At 44.7% G+C, this 21,368-nt stretch overlaps 1 protein-coding gene across 4 annotated transcripts; it reads left to right on the top strand.

The window, feature by feature from the left end:
- The first annotated feature begins 91 nt into the window (after positions 1-91).
- LOC114587065 (uncharacterized) lies at positions 92-17,447 on the top strand. Of its 4 annotated transcripts, XM_077920689.1 has the most exons (8): positions 136-234; positions 2,551-3,511; positions 5,472-5,630; positions 8,434-8,610; positions 10,074-10,370; positions 12,212-12,274; positions 13,477-13,641; positions 16,836-17,445. In XM_077920689.1, exons 3-8 carry the CDS (start codon positions 5,477-5,479, stop codon positions 16,964-16,966), a joined length of 987 nt encoding a protein of 328 aa, XP_077776815.1. In that variant the 5' UTR covers positions 136-234; positions 2,551-3,511; positions 5,472-5,476; the 3' UTR covers positions 16,967-17,445. The 4 variants fall into 4 exon arrangements, with proteins under 4 accessions (XP_077776816.1, XP_028566813.2, XP_077776817.1 ...); XM_077920690.1 differs by having other exon boundaries at positions 92-3,292; positions 16,836-17,447; XM_028710980.2 differs by having other exon boundaries at positions 98-3,511.
- The last annotated feature ends 3,921 nt before the right edge of the window (positions 17,448-21,368 follow it).

The raw sequence follows: 21,368 nt of genomic DNA, 5'->3' as shown, positions 1-21,368 counted from the left end.
GTACCGGAACAGACCTGGTCATCCTCTCAGTCCATGTGGAGCCCCAGGCAAGGAGGGGGCAGCCGAGGGCATCAAAAGTAAAACTCCTCTGGCTGGCTTTGCAAGGGGGGGGTGAGGTGGGGAGGGTCAAAGGTGAGGGGGTTGTCTTTACCTAGTTGCTCCTGACAGTTTGAGGCATTTGGAGGCATTCAGGAGATTTGAATGGAGATTGGCCAACTATTGACAACAGATTTGGTGTGTCCGATGAAATTAAGAAGAGGGTAAATAGCTCAGAGGGACGCGGGTGGCGCTGTGGGTAAAAGCCTCAGCGCCTAGGGCTTGCCGATCGAAAGGTCGGCGGTTCGAATCCCCGCAGCGGGGTGCGCTCCCGTTGCTCGGTCCCAGAGCCTGCCAACCTAGCAGTTCGAAAGCACCCCCGGGTGCAAGTAGATAAATAGGGACCGCTTACTATTGGGAAGGTAAATGGCGTTTCCGTGTGCGGCTCTGGCTCGCCAGAGCAGCGATGTCACTCTGGCCACGTGACCCGGAAGTGTCTCCGGACAGCGCTGGCCCCCGGCCTCTTGAGTGAGATGGGCGCACAACCCTAGAGTCTGTCAAGACTGGCCCGTACGGGCAGGGGTACCTTTACCTTTAAATAGCTTAGAGGAAGAGTATTTCTCCAGTAGGAAGCAGCCTTATGCCTAATTATAGAACGATAGACCTGCAGAGTTGGAAAGGGACTCTGAGGGTCATCTGGTCCAACCCCCTGCAATGCAGGAATCTCAACTTGACCATCCATGACACATGATATATACCTGAAGGAGCGTATACATGTATACCTGAAGGAGTGTCTCCACCCCCATTGTTCAGCCCGGACACTGAGATCCAGCACCAGGGCCTTCTGGCAGTTCCCTCATTGTGAGAAGTGAGGTTACAGGGAACCAGACAGAGGGCCTTCTCGGTAGTGGCGCCCGCCCTGTGGAACACCCTCCCTTCAGATGTGAAGGAAATAAGTAGCTAACTTATCTTTAAAATACATCTGAAGGCAGCCCTGTTAAGGGAAGTTTTTGATATTTAATGCTGTATTGTTTTTAACACTTGATTGGGAGCCGCCCAGAGTGGCTGGGGAAATGGGCAGGGTATAAATTATTATTATTATTATTATTATTATTATTATTATTATTATTACCATCCAACCTCTGCTTTCAAAACCTCCACAGAAGGAGAGTCCACCACTTTCTGTTTTTTTTAAATAAGTAAAAGATATTTATTGAAATTTTGAACAGTAAAACAAACTTCACAATCAAAACCAAAAAAGAAAGAAAGAAGGAACATTATCACAATCAAATAAAAACAGAAAGATGCAATACAAAACATAAAAAGTAGAAGAAAAAGACATAAAAAAGACATAAAAATCCAGTTTCTTACTTATTGTTTTCATAACCCTCCTTCCTGACTTCCTCACATCTCCCTTTTCTGTGTTCCCTTTTACACAATCGTATTCAGCAGTGCCCTACCCTCTTTCAAATCTTATTCTATGTTATACATTTCAACTATTATGTCTCCAATTTTTCCCTTTATATCATTTTGTTTAAATTTGGCATAATGTTCTAGCTTTTTCACCCTTATTCTTATAAAACATTTTTTTACATATTCCTTTCAACTATGTCACTAATGCCATATTGTCTTTATATCCTTTATATCCTGGAGAGTCCACCACTTTCTGAGGTAGCCCCTTCCACTGCCAGACAGTTCTCGCTATCACAAAGTTCTTCCTGGTGTCTCTTTCAGAATCCCCTTCCTTGTCATTTGAATTCATTGTTTGGAGTGACCCCCTCTGGAACAGCAGAAAGCAAGTTTGCTCCATCTTCCATGCAACAGTTTTTCAGATATTTGAAGATGCTATTTTATCACATCTCAGTCTTCTCTAGGCTAAACATCCCCAACTTCCTCAACCCTTCCACCTAAGGCTTGGTTTCCAGACCCTTGATCATCTTGATTGCCCTCCTCTGCACACCTTGCAGCTTGTCAACATCCTTCTCAAACTGTGGTGCCCAGAACTGGACATATGACTTCAGGTGTGGTCTGGCCATCATTTGAAAAAGAAAATTCAGAGCCGCCTTGGAAGGGACCCCTAAGGGTCATCCAGCCCAACCCCAACTTTGCATCGAGATTTGATTCATGTGTGGGCACAAGATTTAGGACATAATATACAAATGAAAAATTGGGGAAAGTTATGAAAGGTGGACCTAAAATTTAAGGATTGTATAACTTTGAAAGAGAATTATATTAAAATGATGTATCAATGGTATATGACTCCTGTTAAATTTGCTAAGATGTATACAACAAGCTCTAATATATGTTGGAAGTGTAAAGAGAAAGAAGGAACCTTTTACCACATGTGGTAGAATTGCAAAGCAATCAAAAACTATTGGGAAATTATCTATAATCAGATGAAAAAAATGTTTAAAATAACTTTTGCTAAAAAAACAGAACCTTTTCTACTAGGTATTATAGGACAATAATTGCCAAAAGAGTTGAATAACTTATTTATGTATGTTACAATGGCAGATGGGGTCCGACTAGCTCAAAAATTGAATGACGATAAGATACCAACGAAAGAAGACTGGCAAGTTAAAATGATGGAATATGCAGAAATGGCGAAACTTACAGGAAGACTAAGAGACAAAGACAACAGAGACTTTTAAAAAGACTGGGATCTGTTTATGTTGTACTTGCAGAAATATTGTAAAGAAATAGACCTTCTTGCAGGGTTTGAGTAAACACTTACAACTAAGCAAATAAGTATAATAGATAAGGAACAATGATCTGGAAAGCAATTAAGTGCAAAATGTAATCTGAATGATATGGTATAAAAATGATAAGAAAATAAGAGCATTTAGTTAAAAGATTTTGAAATTAAGGTAAAATAATGTAAGCAGAAGCAGTAAATACTTAAAGAACCAGAAGGGGAAGTTGAGGGAAGTCGCTGGGTGGGGGATGGGGGGAAGAATGGGATTTATGCATTCTTGTTGTTTTTTCTTGTTTATGACTATGTTGATATAAAACTGTAAAACCCAATAAACAAATTAAAAAAGAGATAAATTTGATTCATGTGGCAAAAAGTTCTGGCCTCCTTTGCTTTTGCCAGTTGCTGTGGAACCATTTAAATGATGCTGTCTCCAAGGTGGCAGTTATGGAACTGTGTGAGAATGGAATGCTCAGGAATGCTTCATTCCCAGCAACAAACTGACGCAGCCATTACCCTCCAGAACCTTCCTTCCTTACAGACCCTCTTGGGTGCTGCCTCTCGGTAATTTCTCCTCCCTCAGAGGATCGCAGTGGGGCACCCCCCAGGGCAGGGCCTTCTCTGTGGCGGCCCCTAAACAGTGGAACTCCCTCCCCAAAGAGGTACTCCTGGCACCTTCCTTACACAGCTTCCAGAGGATACGGAAGACGCACCTCTAGAACCCGGCTTCTGACGTCTGAGGTGTCTGTTTTTAGGACCCGGCTCGTTTTTTATGCTTGTAAGGTAAAGGTAAAGGGACCCCTGACCATTAAGTCCAGTTGTGACCGACTCTGGGGTTGCGGCGCTTGTCTCACTTTATTGGCCGAGGGAGCCGGCAAACAGTTTCCGGGTCATGTGGCTGGCATGACTAAGCCACTTCTGGCGAACCAGAGCAGCGCACAGAAACGCTTGTAGGTTGTTTTAATACTGCGTTTTAATGTTGTATCCCAAACTGGGACCTAGGAATGAGGGGCGGCAACTAGGGAGGGGACTTGGAGTAAGCCCCAGGCCAAAAAACTCCATGATTACACAGGAGTAGTAGCCATGCAAAACCCAATTCAAAGAGGTGACATGGTCGGAGTTGTAAGAAAGGGAAATGTCACTTTTCCATAAAAGCAAAGGGTCTCAGAAAAGTTGAATCTGGGTAGAAGGATTGCAAACAGTGAGGTAATTGTGAATTAGAATGCTTCTATGGCGGTATCTCGGTTTACGTACAGCCCTGTTTACAAACTATTCGGTTTACAAACTCCACAAAACCGGAAGTAGTGTTCTGGTTTGTGAACTTTACCTCAGTCTACAAACGGAATCCAAACGGTGGAAGGGCACCGCCGGCAGGAGGCCTCATTAGGGAAAATGTGCCTCAGTTTAAGAATGGATTCAGTTTAAGAATGGACTTCAGGAACGGATTAAGTTCGTAAACCTGTTTTCAAAACCTTCACCACTTTCTGAAGGAGCCCCTTCCACTGTCAGACAGTTCTCACTATCATAAAGTTCTTCCTGGTGTCTCTTTCAGAATCCCCTTCCTTGTCATTTGAATTCATTGGTTGGGGTGACCCCCCTCTGGAGCAGCGGAAAACAAGCTTGCTCCATATTCCATGCAACAGTCTTTCAGTTATTTGAAGATGGCTATTTTATCACATCTCAGTCTTCTCTAGGCTAAACATCCCCAACTTCCTCAACCCTTCCTCCTAAGGCTTGGTTTCCAGACCTTTGATCATCTTGATTGCCCTCCTCTGCACACCTTGCAGCTTGTCAACATCCTTCTCAAACTGTGGTGCCCAGAACTGGACATATGACTCCAGGTGCGGTCTGGCCAAGGCAGAAAAGAGAGGGACTATTACTTCCTTGGATCAGGACACTAGACTTCTGTTGATACAGCCTAGAATAATATTAGTTTTTTTTTCTTTCCCTCTTTTCCCCCCCCTGCTGCTGCTGCATCACACTGTTGACTCGTGTTAAGCTTGTAGTCCACCAAGGCTCCTTGATCCTTCTCCAGGTGTCCCCCATCTTATATTTGTGCATCGGGTTCTTCCTGCCTAGGTGAAGAACTTTACATTTGTCCCTACTGAAATTAACTCTGTTAGTTTGGGCCCAGTTCTCCAATCTGTTAATGTCATTTTGAATTCTGATTCTGTCTTCTGTGGCGTTAGATACCCCTCCCAGTTTGGTGTCATCTGCAAATTTGATGAGCATCCCCTCAATTCCTTCATCCAAGTCATTTAAGAAAACGTTAAACAACAACTTGCCCAGGACAGAACCCTGCGGCACCCACTTGTCGCTTTTTTTCCAGGATGACGAACCATTAATGAGTACTCTGGGTTTGGTCAGTCAACCAGCTACAAATCCACCTAACAGTTACCTCGTTCAGCCCACATTTTACCAGCTTCCTCATGAGAATATCATGAGGGAATTTGTCAAAAGCCTGACTGAATTCAAGATGCACTATGTCCAGAGCATCCCCGATCCACCAAGCTTAACTTTGTCAAAGCAGATATTCTGCCACTGAGCTATGGCCCTTCTCAAAGGGACTTCAGGGGTGTGAATGTATGTTTGGATTCTGTTCTTTCCAAAGGAATTGATCTGAATATGGTTTGCCTTGGATTACCAGAAATTCTCAGGCAGGGTGGGTGATGGGGGGAGAGAAAAGATTAGGATTGGCTCCACTTTGACCCTGGTTCCCCCCTCCCTTGTTTTTTTGCAACAGTTAAAATGGAAGAGCAATTTGAGGATGGGAACCTTGTGCAAGACCTGAAGGAAGACCCTGAGGAGCGAGACCTGGCCTCTAGCCTCCCCGATGGAACCCTTGCTCACAGCAGCCCAGAGACAGGAATTGACCTATGGATATGGGTCCCCTATTTGGAGGGTGAGGCAGAGTCCAGACAGGGTGGGGCGGATGGACTGGTTGGTTCAGAAAACATGGGGTGGGAGGGTATTTGAAGGGAGGAGTGAGGCAGTCGCAGTGACTGGAGAAGGCAGATGGGATCTATGCTTGTCCACACTTAGCCAGGTCCTGTGTTCCACCCAGGGGGCTCATCCTGGCCTTGAAAACAGATATAGGAGAAATGAAAAAAGATCTAGGTGAAATGAAAAAAGAAATGAATGAAAGGGTTAAAGGACTAGAAGAGAAATTAGAATGGAAGGAAGAATGGAGGCAAACTCAAAAGTCTCAGAAGCATTTGTCGGGCAGGTGAATGAGCTTACAGTACAGAACAAAGAACACTAAAAAAATATACAAGAAATAAAAAACAAGACTCAAGGTTAGGAGGAAGTTGCGAAGAAAATAACAAAAGAGAATAGAGAACCAAGGAAAGAATATAATAAATTTTAAAAAGAAATAGATGAGTTTAAAATCAAACAAGAAGCTACCTAGGATACACTTGCAATTCTACAAATGCAAAGTACCGTGGTACCTCGGGTTACATACGCTTCAGGTTACATACACTTCAGGTTACAGACTCCGCTAACCCATAAATATTACCTTGGGTTAAGAACTTTGCTTCAGGATGAGAACAGAAATCGCGCAGCAGCACGGCAGCAGCGGGAGGCCCCATTAGCTAAAGTGGTGCTTCAGGTTAAGAACAGTTTCAGGTTAAGAACAGACCTCCAGAACGAATTAAGTTCTTAACCCGAGGTACCACTGTAGAGAGAAAATACTGAGATTTTGAGGGATACCCGAGGAACCTTGGGAAAATTTACAGAAGAAAATAATAGAGAATCTAACCACCTGGTTAGGATTACAGAAAGAGGACGTACTCAGACACACAGAAAAAATATTCAGAGTCAACTCCGTGAAAGTGAAAGCTAATAAATGGCCAGGAGATTGTATTGTAAGGTTTACTTCAAATTGGATTAAAGATAAGATACTAATGACAAGTAGAGAAATGAAATAAAAATCAATGGAAAGGAGATTATAATTTAAAAGGAAATCCCACCCTGTCTGCTTAAGAAAAGAGACAAATTTCAATTTCTAGCGAAGGCATTAAAAGCTAAGTCTATTGATTTTAGGTGGGAATTTCCAGAGAGAATTTCTATTTCAAAGGAAAAAGAAAATGATTTGAAACGGTAAAGGATGCTAATATCTTTTGGATAAAATACTGGAAAGAACTTGGGGGGGGGGGGGGGACACAAACAGCCCATAAATGGAGAAGATAGTGAATAATCAGTTGATGAACAATGAAAACACGACTGACTGCTAAAAAAGTAGAGTAATAATTATGCTTGAACCTCAACCTAAAAGATATTTCCCTCCCTCACACTAGTAAGTGATGTAGCAGAGCAGATACCCCTCAATATAGCTGGAAGCTAGTTTGCAGGTTCGTTTTAATCTCTTAGTTAAGTTTATTTCTGGTGTTCCCTTTTGATCCCTCTTAAAAGAATAACAACACAAGAGTCTTTCTGAGTAAAGTAACAAAAAGTTGACACATTTCAGTTTGCGATATGATCCCTGAAAAGCAGACTTTGCTTGATAGTTACACAAAGAAACCGTGTGAGAACTCAGGTGCTGCTGGCTGAGAGCCAGCAGATAGCAAAATCACATTAAGATCACAAAATGGCTGCAGGAGAGCAGCGTGGCAGCAAAAGATCAGCAAGCAAGACAAGAGAAAAACAACAACCGAGAAAATGGCTGCATGACTCGGCTCTTTTATGGAGTCAGCCAGAGCCAGGCGCATCTCCCAGGTCACATGCAGGAGGAAAAGGTCCAGACCAGTGGAACAGGCAGTTACACTGACTGGATGTCCCACTGCCTGTGCCCCTCTAGGTAGTGGCGTAGCAAGGTCAGGTGGTACCCGGTGTGAAAATATTTTTGTCACATCCCCCACATTGAAGTTTTCTCTCCCTCCCTCCACCCCCATCAAAGAATGCTGTGCAGGCAGCAATCTGATGTAGATCCTGCCTTCTCCTCCTCCCTCCCTCCACCCCCGTCAAATAAAGCCACGCCCTGCCCTCCTCCAGCAGCATATATAATGAATAAAAACAACAACCCAACAATAAAAACAGCATATATAATCAATAAAAACAGCAACCCAATAACACCCCCCCCAATAATAGAACATCAAACATTAAAAACTTCCCTATACAGGGCTGCCTTCAGAAATAATAATAATTTTCAATGTTTGATGTTTTAGGGAACGGCTAGTCTAACTATTTTAATTGTTACGCTGTATACATTATATATTTTAATTATGCATGTTTCAAACCTGTTGTTTTACTGTAAATTTTAATTCCAAGTAGCTGTGTTTCTGCAATCGGTTTGAGTGTTGTTTTGCTGTTGCCCTCCCATCAGATGTCAAAACGATAAACAACTACCTGACATTCAGAAGACATCTTAAGGCAGCCCTGTCCAGGGAAGTTTTTAATGTATGATATGATATTTTAGTGTTTTTTGGTTTCTATGGAAGCCGCCCAGAGTGGCTGGGGAAACCCAGCCAGATGGGCGGGGTACAAATAATAAATTCTTATTCTTATTCTTATTCTTAAGATACTATCTCTGTCTTGCATGGGGTTGGTCTAGATGACTCTATGAGTCCCTTCCAACTCCGTGATTCCATGATTCCTTGACTGTTTTGGTATTTCTTCTTGGAATGAAAGTTGGTACCTGGATAATAAATGAACAGCAGCATGGTGCAGTTGTGTAGCTGACAGCTTTGCATGCCCTTTCTCGGTAGGACCCAGCTGGAACAGCACCCCCTTGCAAGGCCTGGAGCGGTGCCTGAGGGAGCTGCCCCAGAACCCCCCCAGCCAGCTGTGGTTGCCAACTGCCATCTCCTCCAACAGCAGCTCCCCGGAGAGGCAGCACCCGTGGACCATGGAGGAGGTGGAGGCCCTGAGTTCAGCCCAGGAAGGTGAGCCTCTGGAGTTGCACCTCTAGCAAGGCAGTGGGAAGGGCAGACAATGGTGGTGGAGGCAGGTGATGTCACCTGCCTTGCACCTTCTTGGTAGGGCAGGTGTACATTTAAATCGGAGCTTACTAACCTGACATCAGTACCTGGAAAGCCTCTGAGCACCTACATCACCCCTTTAGCTGTGAAGGGCTGAGGAGGTTATCTTTTTTCTCTCTTGGAAAGTACCGTATTTTTTGCTCTATAAGACTCACTTTTTCCCTCCTAAAGAGTAGGGGGAAATGTGCGTGCGTCTTATGGAGCGAATGCAGGCTGCGCAGCTATCCCAGAAGCCAGAACAGCAAGAGGGATTGCTGCTTTCACTGCGCAGCGATCCCTCTTGCTGTTCTGGCTTCTGAGATTCAGAATATTTTTTTCTTGTTTACCTCCTCCAAAAACTAGGTGCGTCTTGTGGTCTGGTGCGTCTTATAGAGCGAAAAATACGGTAAATAGAGGTTTTCAGGGCGCAGATTCTATCAGATCTGACTTTGACCCAGATCTCTTGGAAAAGTTTGGGTACAAATAACAATAACAACAACAACAACAACAACAACAACAACAACAACAACAACAACAACAACAATTTTATTTATTTATACATACATACATACATACATACATACATACATACATACCCCGCCCATCTGGCTGGGTTGCCACCTCCATGTGGCTCCCAATAGAATATGAAAAACACGATAAAACATCAAACATTAAAAGCTTCCCTAAATAGGGCTGCCTTCAGATGTCTTCTAAAAGTCAGATACTTCTTTATCTCCTTGATATCTGATGGGAATACGTTCCACAGGGTGGGTGCCACTACCGAGAAGGCCCTCTGCCTAGTTCCCTGTAACCTCACTTCTAGCAGGGAGGGAACCACCAGAAGGCCCTCGGATCTGGACCTCAGTGTCCGGGCTGAACAATGGGGGTGGAGACGCTCCTTCAGGTATACAGGGACAAGGCAATTTAGGGCCTGAAAGGTCAGCACCAACACTTTGAATTGTGCTCAGAAACGTACTGGGAGCCAATGTAGGTCTTTCTGGACCAGTGTTATGTGGTCTTGGTGGCCACTCCCAGGCACCAGTTTAGCTGCCACATTCTGGATTGATCATAGTCTCTGGGTCACCTTCAAAGGTAGCCCCATGTAGAGCGCATTGCGGTAGTCCAAGAGGGAGGTAGCCAGAACATGTGCCACCCTGGCGAGGCAGTATGCTGGAGAACCATTGCTACCAGCTTATGTAGTCTTTCTCAACCTTGGGTCCCCAGCTGTTGTTGGACTGCAACTCCCATCATTGCTAGCTAGCATGTCCAGTGGTCAGGAATGATGGGAACTGTAGTTCCAAAACAGCCGGGGGCTGAGGCCTCGGAGAGGATAGGAGAGGCGTCCCATCCCTCAGCACCTTCAGTTGGAGTGTTTTTGTTCTTCCTAGACACGAGATCAAAGGTGGATTGGACTTTGTGGCAGAAGGGGACGGAGTTCAGGCCTTGGAGCGCATTGCTCACTCCAGAGGAGGAAAGGGGGCTTCCTTCCACCCAAGAACCAGAGCTTATCACCATGGGCAGCCAAGCTTCGTCAGCCTCCCCGCTCTCCATCCTGGAGAGATTCCTGGCCAACATTGCCATGAGCCAGCTGTTCCCCTCCAACATCCCACCTGGCGATGCCAAGGGTCTGGGCGACGGGGTACCCAGGGGATCCTGGCAAGGGATGGTTGGATCACATCCCACAAGTAAGTGAGGCTGTGGGTAGACCTTTATGGCAGTAGGTTTGACCAGGGACCTCCACCTTGCTAGTAATTCATTCATTAGTATGCTGTTCATCCTCCATAGATCTCAGCGGGGTTCATAACATAAAAATACAAGGTAAAAACCCAAAATGTATCCAAGCCAAGCCTCCTCCTCAAGCCACGCCCACCGACCCTCTGGACCGTCTTGCAGCGGGAGAGGCGGAGCCAAGCAGAGGAGGTCCTGAAGGATCCCCCCATGGAGGTAGAAGGAGAGAGGGAACCCCACAGTCCAGTTCAAAGAGGCGACATGGTAGAAAACGATAAACTGATGCCTGGCATGAAGAGAGGGGATAGTTCTCCCCCTCTCCCACTAGTGTGCAGGAATCTGAAGGTTGGAAGACTCAGGGGAGATAAAACAAAATCCTCCCCACAGCACAAAGTTGAACTGTGGAACTCCCTGCCACAGGAGGCAGCGATGGCCAGCGACTTGGATGGCTTTGAAAGAGGGCTAGACAAATTGATGGAGGAGGAGAGGGCTGCCGGGGGCTCCTGGCCAGGACGGCTCTGCTCTGCCGCCTCTGAATTACCAATTGCTCAAAACCGCGGGAGGGGAGAGAGCTCTTGGGCTCGGGTTCTGCTGCAGGGTTTACCACAGACATCTCTTTGGCCACTGTGAGAAGAGGATGCTGGGCTAGAAAGGCCATTGGCCAGACCCAGCAAACTCCTCACGTTTCTACATTTATTAAAGGTTAGGGAAAGAGTTCTATAGTCCTGGCTGTCTGGTTGGAGAGAGAGAAGAGAAGAAGAGTTTGGATTTGATATCCCGCTTTATCACTACCCGACAGAGTCTCAAAGCGGCTAACATTCTCCTTTCCCTTCCTCCCCCACAACAACCACTCTGTGAGGGAAGTGGGGCTGAGAGACTTCAGAGAAGTGTGACTAGCCCAAGGTCACCCAGCAGCTGCATGTGGAGGAGCAGGGAATCGAACCCAGTTCACCAGATTACGTGTCCACCACTCTTAACCACTACACCACAGAAGGCGGCCTTGCCCCTTTCCTCTCAGGAGGTAGATCCAAGAGGACCTCTCCCCCTGGAGGTCCAGATTAAGAATGGGAAGAGGAGCAGGGAACCGTAAAGCTGGATGCAACCTCAGGTTTCTCCCTCTAAACATCAAAGAGACAAGAGAGATGTCAGCATAGAGAAGATGGTCCAGGGGAGCTGGGGTTCCCCCACTCCATTAACCCATCAGGGCATGTCGAATTTCTTCAGCTTCCAGCATCACAAAAATAATAGCGGATTTGAATTCCTCACATCCCAGAAACATATTTTTAAGACCCTTCACCGAAGAAATGAACAACAGTTAAGTTTCACCTCCTAAAATGACAAACCCTGTTACTCCATGCAAACTCCTCTCAGCAACCTGAGTTGCACTCAGATTTATTTATTTGGTTTTTCAGATTCAAACTTTTCAGTCACATATCAAACATATAACATAGAAACAAGATTCCAAGGAATCTCCTGGACTTCCCTCCTCCCCTTTGTGTGTCCAAAATTCACCCTTAAACTGCAAGTAATATTCCAATCCTACTAACTGTTTGCAATAGTTTTTAAGACAGGTTATACATTTTCCCCATCCCTTATTGAAATTTTGGTCTTCCTGACTTCTGGTTCTTCCAGTCATTTGGCCATTTCGGCATAGTCCATCAACTTGATCTGCCATTTCTTCTCTGGGAGGGGACCTTTATCTTCTTCCCATCTAATGGAAAGAGTTACACCTAAAAATTCCAGCAGGGGACAGCCCCAAACGCTGATGCAATGCATTCCTTGATTTCTTTTGTTTCAGCAGAAGCTGCTGCAGATCCTGGCCACCAACCTGTGCTAGATTCCTGGAAGGAAGAAGAGCAAGGTTTGTAAACTTGGGAAGGAGGAGGTTTGGGACAAAGGAATGGACCTGTTCTCTTGGCTGTGGTCTGTGATGCTTGTTCCACCATCGAAGAGCTCTTCCCATCAGAAAGTCGTTTCTGTGATTGAGTCAGAATCTCTTTCCTTCTCTGTTTTCATTTGATTTTTTAAATATAAACATACAACAAACAACAATTCAAAATCCAAATACTGAGATTACTCTGAATCTCCTGACTTTCCCCCATCCCTTCCATAGGTCCTAATGAAAATAATTACAACTGCAATATCAATATTTTATCAAAAATATTTTTTCCTGCTGAATTGTCCATAGTTTCCTTTACATTACAAGTGTGTTTAAAATCCTGCCAATGTTTTTAACCTGCTTTGCAGTGGTCTCGTATATAAAATTACAAACTTTTCCCATTCTTTTTTAAAGTTATTGTCTTCTTGATTTCTGAGCTTCCCAGTTAATTTTGCCATTTTGGCATGGTCCATCATCCTGATTTGCCATTCTTCTCTGATCGGTGTTGTCTCTTCCTTCCATCTCTGGGCCAGTAGCATCTGTGTGGATGTTGTTGCATACATAAACAATCTTTTCTGATCTTTTGGAATTTTGGTACCTGTAATTCCTAATGAGAAAGCTTCTGGTTTTTTTAAACAAAAAGTTATTTTTGAAACCTTTTTTTTTCATTTCATTATACATCATCTCCCAATTTTTTCTTTACTACTTTACATGTCCACCACATACGATAAAAGGTACCTTTTTCTTTACATTTACAGCAAGTATTTGTACTTGTTCTGTACATTTTTGCTAATTTAACAGGAGCCAAATACCTCTGGTAGATCATTTTCCTGTAGTTTTCTTTTAGTGAACAACATGCCATGAATTTCAAATCTGTTTTCCATAGCCTCTCCCAATCTGTCCTTCTCATTTGAATCCATTGGTTCAGGTCCTGCCCTCTTGTTCCATCTTCCATGGTGGGACAGCCTTTCAGATATTTGAAGACAGCTGTTTGGGGGGCTAATGGGAGTTCTAGTCCAAAACATCTGGCAGGGACCTTTTGGGACGCGTGAAGGCTGACTGTTTTGCACTGTTTCCTCTGGATAGCAGTGAAAATTCCCTGAGTCTTCTTCACCTTCCTTTCCCAGCCTGGCTTGGTGCTGCTTCCCCAAACAATGACATGGCTTTTTCTTCTTCTTGTTCAGAAATGGTGGCAAAGAAGAAGCCCCTGAAAGGGGTGCTGAAGCGCCTGAAGGAACTGATTAACAGCCACCCGCCTCACATATTCCGCAGGAACCGCAACAGCAGCTGGCAGTCAGCCCTGCAGCAGAAGACGAGGAAAGGGACCTGTGGGTCTCCCCATGGCCAAGGTGGGTCTGAACACAGTGCAAAAACACGCTCTGGTTTAAGGATACCCAGCAGTTCCTTCTGGTCCACCCTGGCACCTTGCTTGGACTTCCTTGCGTTGCAGGGGTTGGACTAGATGGCTCTTGGGGGTCCCTTCCAGCTCTAAAAATTTCCGTTGTTGTTTGTTGCTGCTGCTGTTGTTATATCAGAAGAAGTGTGCAGACACACAAAAAGCTTATACCAAGAACAAACTTAGTTGGTCTTTAAGGTGCTAGTGAACAATTAAAAAAAAAATATTAGAGGAATTATTTTAAAGACTTTCTTAGGACAAAAAGACTTGATTCTTTTAAGGGAGTTTTCTTTGGAACAATCTTCTTTTTAAAAATCTATATCTATATATCTTATTAGTTGTTTGCCAAGTAACTTACAGCAAAGAAAAATATACAATCACCACCAAACCACCACCACCATTTACTTATACCCCACCCATCTGGCCGGGCCTCCCCAGCCACTCTGGAAGGCTACCAACAGAATATTAAAAACATAATAAAACATCAAACATTAAAAAATTCCCTAAACATGGTTGCCTTCAGATGTCTTCTAAAAGTCAGAGACTTCTTTATCTCCTTGACATTGTGATGGGAGGGCTTTCCACAGGGCGGACGGGGCACCAGTATCGAGAAGGTCCTCTGCCTGGTTCCTTGTAACGTCACTTCTCGCAGTGAGGGAAACCGCCAGAAGGCCCCTCGGAGCTAGACCTCAGTGACCGGGCTGAACAATGGGGGTGGAGACGCTCCTTTCAGGTATACTGGACCGAGGCTGTGTAGGGCCTGAAAAGGTCAGCACCAGCACTTTGAATTGTGCTTGGAAACGTATTGTGAGCCAATGTAGGTCTTTCAGGGCTGGTGTTATATGCTCTCGGCAGCTATAATACCATTGGGGGGAGGCGGAGGAATGGGGGAAATCGTATAGCGTAACATCCATAGGGTGGAAAAAAGCATACTATCCATATAAATAGGAGCAAACAACATTATCAATACTCAAATAATAAAATGAAAACTGGACTCATTAGCAAATAAACAATACCTCACCCCAAGAACGGCTTCGACTGGCCAGCTAAATCAGGTGAGGGTAGCTGATGGGTCTCAAACCCTCAGGGAGTTAGGGACCCAATTTCACCTTGGTGGTTTTTTTTAGGGGCGGTACTGGTAGTCTGAGATGGTCCCTGATTCCTTATTTCTGTGCATAGTTAATTGGATGCAGAGGATGAGGAACTGCCTGCCAATAGCCCTGAAAATGCTGCTGCACGAGGTGGATCCAGCCCTCCGATTGCTCCCTCAGGTCGCTCTTCCACCTTCCAGACTGAAAGAGGAAGGAAAAGAAGCTGGTCAGAGGCGGAGGACAGGAACATCTTTGCAGTGTGTAAGCTGTGGGGTTTGTTTACGTCAAGGACATATTTCCTGTTGCCAAATCCAGTGCCTGGTGAAAGGGGACGAGGTTCAATGGGCTCATAGCTCTAATGTGGTTTAAACTCTGGGTTTATCCACACTGGTGCTTCTTTTTATCCCCAGGGGAAACTGCTCTTTAGCACTCAGTCTGGAGCAAACAGCAATCTGGGTTTTCTCTGGGTTGACATCCACTCTGATTTTAGTGCTGATGTAGAGGTGGGTTTCTCCCTGGGAAAGGAGCGGGGCGAGGGGGAAAGCGTTTGGACACAGCATTCATGTTTTTGAGTAACCAGCAGTCCGTATTCCCTGAGCCTCTCCCAGATCTCAGGAGAGTGTCCCTGTCTCTTAAAGGCAGGAGACTAGATCACCACAGGGGAAGGGGGTTCAGCAGGGGGCTCTTGCCATGGGACATCCCCAGTGGAGAGACCGCAGTGAAGTTCGGGCAGCAGCCACTGTGATAAATTATCCAAGTATGGATGCGAGCTTAATGTGTCATGTAAAAGGTTTTCCAAGTCTGTTTCAATGCTGTGTGAATGCATGCAAGATTTTCACATCTGTACATGCATTTTGTCCCTGCAAGACAACACTTTAAGCTTGGTAATGGTTTTTAAAAAAACACCAGTTAAATTTGTAAGAAACAGTTGAAATGCTCAGGTGGAGAGCTTTGTCATGCCTGAAGTTGGTACACAGGTTTAGGGGCCCCCGTTCCCTTAAGTGGGGTATTGGGGGGTCGGTTCTGGAGTACAGTATGATCACATCGTATGCAGAGGCTTGGTTCCAAGGGTTCTGCCTATCCGGAAAAAACATGCATCCTCTGTACACCTTCCAGCTTGTCAACATCCTTCTCAAATTGTGGTGCCAGAATTGGACATATGACTCCAGGTGTGGACTGGCTAAGGCAGAACAGAGAGGGACTATGACTTCCTTGCATCAGGGCACTAGACCACTGTTGATGCAGCCCAGAATAACATTAGCTTCTTCTTTTTTGCTGCTGCTGCTGCTGCATCACACAGTTGATTCATGTTAAGCTTGTGGTCCACCAAGGCCCCTAGATCCTTCTCCAGGTGTCCCCCATCCTATATTTGTGCATCTGGTTCTTCCTGCCTAGGTGAAGAAGTTTACATTTGTCCCTACTGAAATTAACTCTGTTAGTTTGTGCCCAGTTCTCCAATCTGTTAATGTCATTTGGAATTCTGATTCTGTCTTCTGTGGCATTAGATACCCCTCCCAGTTTGGTGTGCATCCCCTCAATTCCTTCATCCAAGTCCAATTTATAAAGGCGTTAAACAACAACTTGCCCAGGACAGAACCCTGCAGCACCCCACTTGTCACTTTTTTCCAGGATGACGAGGAACCATTAATAAGTACTATGGGTTTGGTCAGTCAACCAGCTACAAATCCACCTAACAGTTACCTCATTCAGCTCACATTTTACCAGCTTCCTCATGAGAACATTATGAGGGACTTTGACAAAAGCCTTACTAAAATCAAGATACACTTCGTCCAGAGCATCCCCCTGATCCACCAAGCTTAACTCTGTCAAAGCAGATATTCTGCCACTGGAGCTATGTCTCTTCTCAAAGGGCCTCCAGGGGTGTGAATGTATGTTTGGATTCTGTTCCTCCTAAAGGAATTGATCTGAATATGGTTTGCCTTGGAGTACTGGAAATTCTCAGGCAGAGTGGGAGGTGGGTGGGGGGAGAGAAAAGATGAGAGCTGGCTCCACTTTGACGTTGGTTCCTCCCCCCCCCCTTGTTTCTTTGCAACAGTTAAAATGGAAGAGCAATTTGAGGACTGGAACCTTGTGCAACACCTGAATGAAGCCCCTGGGGAGGAGCGAGCCCTGGCCCCTAGCCTTCACTTGGCTGTGGAAGAAATGAAGGGACAAAACTTTTGTTAATTTGGACACAAATGAGAAGTTATTAAACATTTTTCTTATGTGGGTTTGAGTCTTCCTAGAGGTTAATGAATCCTGTTTGAAATGAAAAGTTATTTCCTGGAAAATCTCTGTCAGGAATGATGTTCCTATAATGCATAGGTATATACATACAAAACAAAACCTGATAAATCAATAAAAATCTATCAACAACAACAACGAGACAATTAAGAGTGGGAGAACTCTGAAATTTAGCTGTGGAAAGAATTTTGCATGTTATATTTGGAACTGGGCAACCTTTTTTGCATTGTTGATGGTTCAGTACTTAACCATTGAGGCCAACAGAAGCCAACCAGAGAATATTGAGAAGCAAAGCAGCTAGTAAGCCTGATCTTTATTAAAGCTGTTGCAACAGGGTGCTCCCCCACACGTAGGAGGGAGGAGACCCAGAACAAAGGTGTGCAAGCCCCCTTATATAGACTTTGAAATTGCCACCCTGTAGCTCAGTACCATCCCCCAATGCATACATCATAGAAGGAGGTGGTCCCTAGCAGAAATACAGTGGTGCCTCGCAAGACGAAATTAATTCGTTCCGCGAGTTTTTTTGTCTTGCGATTTTTTCGTCTTGCAAAGCACGGTGTCGGGAAAGTTTTGGAAAAGCATCAAAAATCACCAAAGTCTTCAAAAACCTCAAAAAAGGCTACCACACCGCGTGCTATGAGTTGCTCCTCGAAGTCAAGTTGCAACTATATTAACGGTGTTAAGAAAAAGGAAACAAACTTGCAAGACGTTTCCGTCTTGCGAAGCAAGCCCATAGGGAAAATCGTCTTGCGAAGCAGCTCAAAAAACAAAAAACCATTTCGTCTTGCGAGTTTTCCGTCTTGCGAGGTACCACTGTACATCACAGGGGTGTGGTCTACAGCAGAAAACCTGTTAATCTGTCTGCCAGGATACCTAATAATGGTCACAGATTGCATTACCTGGGCAGCCAGGCCACTCTTTTGTGATGAAAAATACTTAATTCCTGAGTCCAGGTCACAGGCGCACTCTATTCATATACAGATACATCCTTAAGACAAACACATATACAGATGTTCAGACTTATTTTGTATGCAGTGTGCAGCCATCCATGTGGCATAAAAAGAAACTTTGAAAATATTTTATATTACAGATTACGCTCATAACCACAAGGTATTGTAGCACCCTGCTCGTGGTTAACGCTTAGCTGGAATGAAATATTCAACGCAGCAATAGAGAAATTAAAATAATAATTTATTTGTCAGACAAATAAATGATAGGCACAGTGGTATATGGTTACCAAAGCTCTGCCTCTCTCCAGCCCTGATGGCCAGTACTTATATTTCCTCAGCCCAGCCCCCTTGCTCCTCCTTTGGCTGCCTCTGTCCAATCAGCCTGGTTGAAATTCCTATTGGCTGTTTGCTAGAACCAATCATAAAAGATACACCCATTTCCTATTACCTTTTATGGGAGACAAAGAGCTATATTTCCTTCTATCCATAAATGGCAGACAAGTAGCCATATATCTTACATTTGCCTCGACAAGGCACCTTAATTACCAGATCACCTTTTGCCCCTGTTGCCCCTGCATTCCAAAACAAATGGCTAAAACAAATGGCTCATGGTATTAAATTCTATCTAAACAGAGATCTTGGGTTCACATTCTCACACACCATCAATGAAATAAGAATCTAACATAAGAATCTAACATTTCTTACTTTCTAAATCCTTTGCATAATTACATTAAGCCAATAAATCTCATACATAACATAGATAGCTTTTTAGAAGAAAAGGCCTTTGCAAAGTAAAGAAGGAACTCAGTAAAAACAGCTTCAAAAGAAGCCTCTTCAGTTTACACCCCCCCTTTCCCAGCCAGCTGCTTTTCCCATTAACTCTTCCCAAAATTTATTGCCCTTTAACTCTCTCAGTATACCTTAAACCTTAGGAAAATATGGCTAGAGTCTGATGGGAGGCACATGGTATTATTTTCTGTTAAACAATAAATCTTACTATTTACCAACCCTTAATTAGTGTTTTTGCAGCTTGATTGTATTCTGTAATATGTAGGGTCAGTGTAACATTTGCCCCCAGCCTGTAATTTCCTTTTACAACTTTGAGAAACTTGTCTCCTGCTACTGCTATAAATCAGGGGGGCCCTTGTTCAGGAGAGCAGGAAGATAAACAAAGTACTTAGCCAGCTGGTTTCCGCCTGGCATGAAACATACAAACATTTGCAAATATATCTTTAAGCTCATTTTAAAATACAGGCCTTGATCAGATGCCTCAGTATACTTCACTCTAAAGCATTAAGACAATTTCTTCATATAGTTGCTGTTGCGACTGAGACGGAAGGGAGATTACTATTGTTATAGAAATAGGAGGGGATCCCCCTAAACACTAGGAACAAATAAATACTAGGATTTTGACTGGGATATGGATTAAAACATAAACTGCACGGCTGTGTCAGACAGAGAATTCCTGGGCTGCCTTATGCAAATCAGCCTGGCTAGCTGAGGGAAGAGCATTACAACAGAGAGCCATTGAGGGTCTTCAGGAACTTCTTGTCCCAGGTGTGACCAGAGACTGAGATTTGGAAGGTTGCCAGGGTAACTGTTCTGTGGGAGGACAAGGTGCTTCTGGGAAGAAGAAAGGGGAAGAAAGGCCGAGATCCGTCTTGGTGAGGTAGAAGGAAGGACTCCCTGCAATGCTTTGGGTCATGCTGTAAGATCTGGACCTCCTCCATGCAGACTGAGGGTGTAAATAGGCGAATAAACCCTATTTCTTAAAGCACAAGAGTCTCCACAGTGTCTTCTATTCTCCAAAGGGACACCTGTTGGCACCTGTTGGCGCCTGTGACCCCATGCGCTCTGGCCACTGTTTGGCAGAAAGAGGGGGTAGGCACTGGGCAGGCACTACAGTGGTACCTCAGGTTAAGTACTTAATTCGTTCTGGAGGTCCGTTCTTAACCTGAAACTGTTCTTAACCTGAAGCACCACTTTAGCTAATGGGGCCTTCTGCTGCTGCTGCGCTGCTGGAGCACAATTTCTGTTCTCATTCTGAAGCAAAGTTCTTAACCCGAGGTACTATTTCTGTTTTAGCGGAGTCTGTAACCTGAAGCGTATGTAACCCGAGGTTGTTATTGTTTAGTCATGTCCGACTCTTCGTGACCCCATGGACCAGAGCATGCCAGGCACTCCTGTCTTCCACTGCCTCCCGCAGTTTGGTCAAACTGTATTATTAATAAATGTGAAATATACTTGGAGTCGAGTGTGGATTTCATGCTTTTTATTCAGCTCATAGTAGTGAGGAATGGAAGTTTCCCCAAATTGTCTGCTTTATATACATTATTTACACAATGGGCCCCACGTGATTGGCTAATTCCGGGATTCTCCTGTAGGCCAATCAGGTTGTGGATTCACTTCCACCTGGAGTTGGTTTGGGTGGTTCCTGCGGACCAATCAGACTGCTGCATTCTGGATCCAATTGTTCTAGGACCAATCAGACTGCTGTAATTTGGATCCTATTCAACTCAGTACATTACAAAATGATATTGTTATGTACTGAAGCTCTCACCCTGGGCCAGCAGGGGGATACTGTAGATAGTTTTCACTCAGGTCCACATATGCAAATAAGGGATTGAAAGTGACGTTCAGTGATTGGATAGTTACAGAAAGTGGTTACTGTTGCGTTGTAGTGGAGCTCTAGTGGAGCAGGCTGTCTGAACCCTTCAGTTCAGTTCTGTTCTGGGCCTGTGAATAAACAAGAGCTGTTTGAAGAATCGCTGTGTCGTCCGATATGTTCACCCACAACTTAACAGATATAAATTACCGATAAGTCAAACCTGCCTTTCTTTGTTATTCTTCTTATCACTCTCTGATGGTGAATTAAGTGTGCTGTGTTCCACACATATGCTGACCAGCTCAATGAAGACATTTAGGGTCGTTTTCTTCATTCAATAGTTTTGGACTACAACTCCCATCAGCCCCAGGCAGCATTGTAAAGCTGCCATCGGCCCAAGTATCACCTGACCATGCTAATGGGAGTTGTAGTCCAAATCAGTGGAGAGCACCGGGCTAGGAAAGGGCTGAGCAATGAAGCCTGGACCACAGCCCCCAGGATGCATTGCAACCGATGGGATTTCCATCATGTCGGCTACCAGGAGTAGCAGCAGCAGCAGCAGCAGCGAGGAGGAGGATTTGGGGCGCCTCTGGGAGGCTGCCTGGGACCCGGTGCTGCAGTGAGCAGCAGCAGCGGCCCTGCTGGTGCCCGAAGGCGGTAGGGAGAGCCCTGAGCGGCAGGCCTGGCAGCACCTTCCTCTCTCTAGATAGAAACTTTACCCATCCCAAAAAAGCCCTGCAGGAAACCCTTTTGTGTGCGCGCCAGAAATAGGGCTGTATCCAGCTGATCT

Source organism: Podarcis muralis, chromosome 16 (genome assembly GCF_964188315.1).
Source record: "Podarcis muralis chromosome 16, rPodMur119.hap1.1, whole genome shotgun sequence".
Taxonomy (NCBI): domain Eukaryota; kingdom Metazoa; phylum Chordata; class Lepidosauria; order Squamata; family Lacertidae; genus Podarcis; species Podarcis muralis.
The sequence above is the reverse complement of the archived record's forward strand: the minus strand, read 5'-3'. Positions and strand labels throughout refer to the sequence as shown.

Excerpts from the sequence above, each read along its gene's own strand:
- LOC114587065 (XM_077920690.1), top strand. The coding sequence starts at position 5,477 with ATGGAAGAGCAATTTGAGGATGGGAACCTTGTGCAAGACCTGAAGGAA. Across the intron at positions 8,611-10,073 it reads CCTGAGTTCAGCCCAGGAAG|ACACGAGATCAAAGGTGGAT; the intron begins GTGAGCCTCTGG and ends TGTTCTTCCTAG. Across the intron at positions 10,371-12,211 it reads GGTTGGATCACATCCCACAA|CAGAAGCTGCTGCAGATCCT; the intron begins GTAAGTGAGGCT and ends CTTTTGTTTCAG.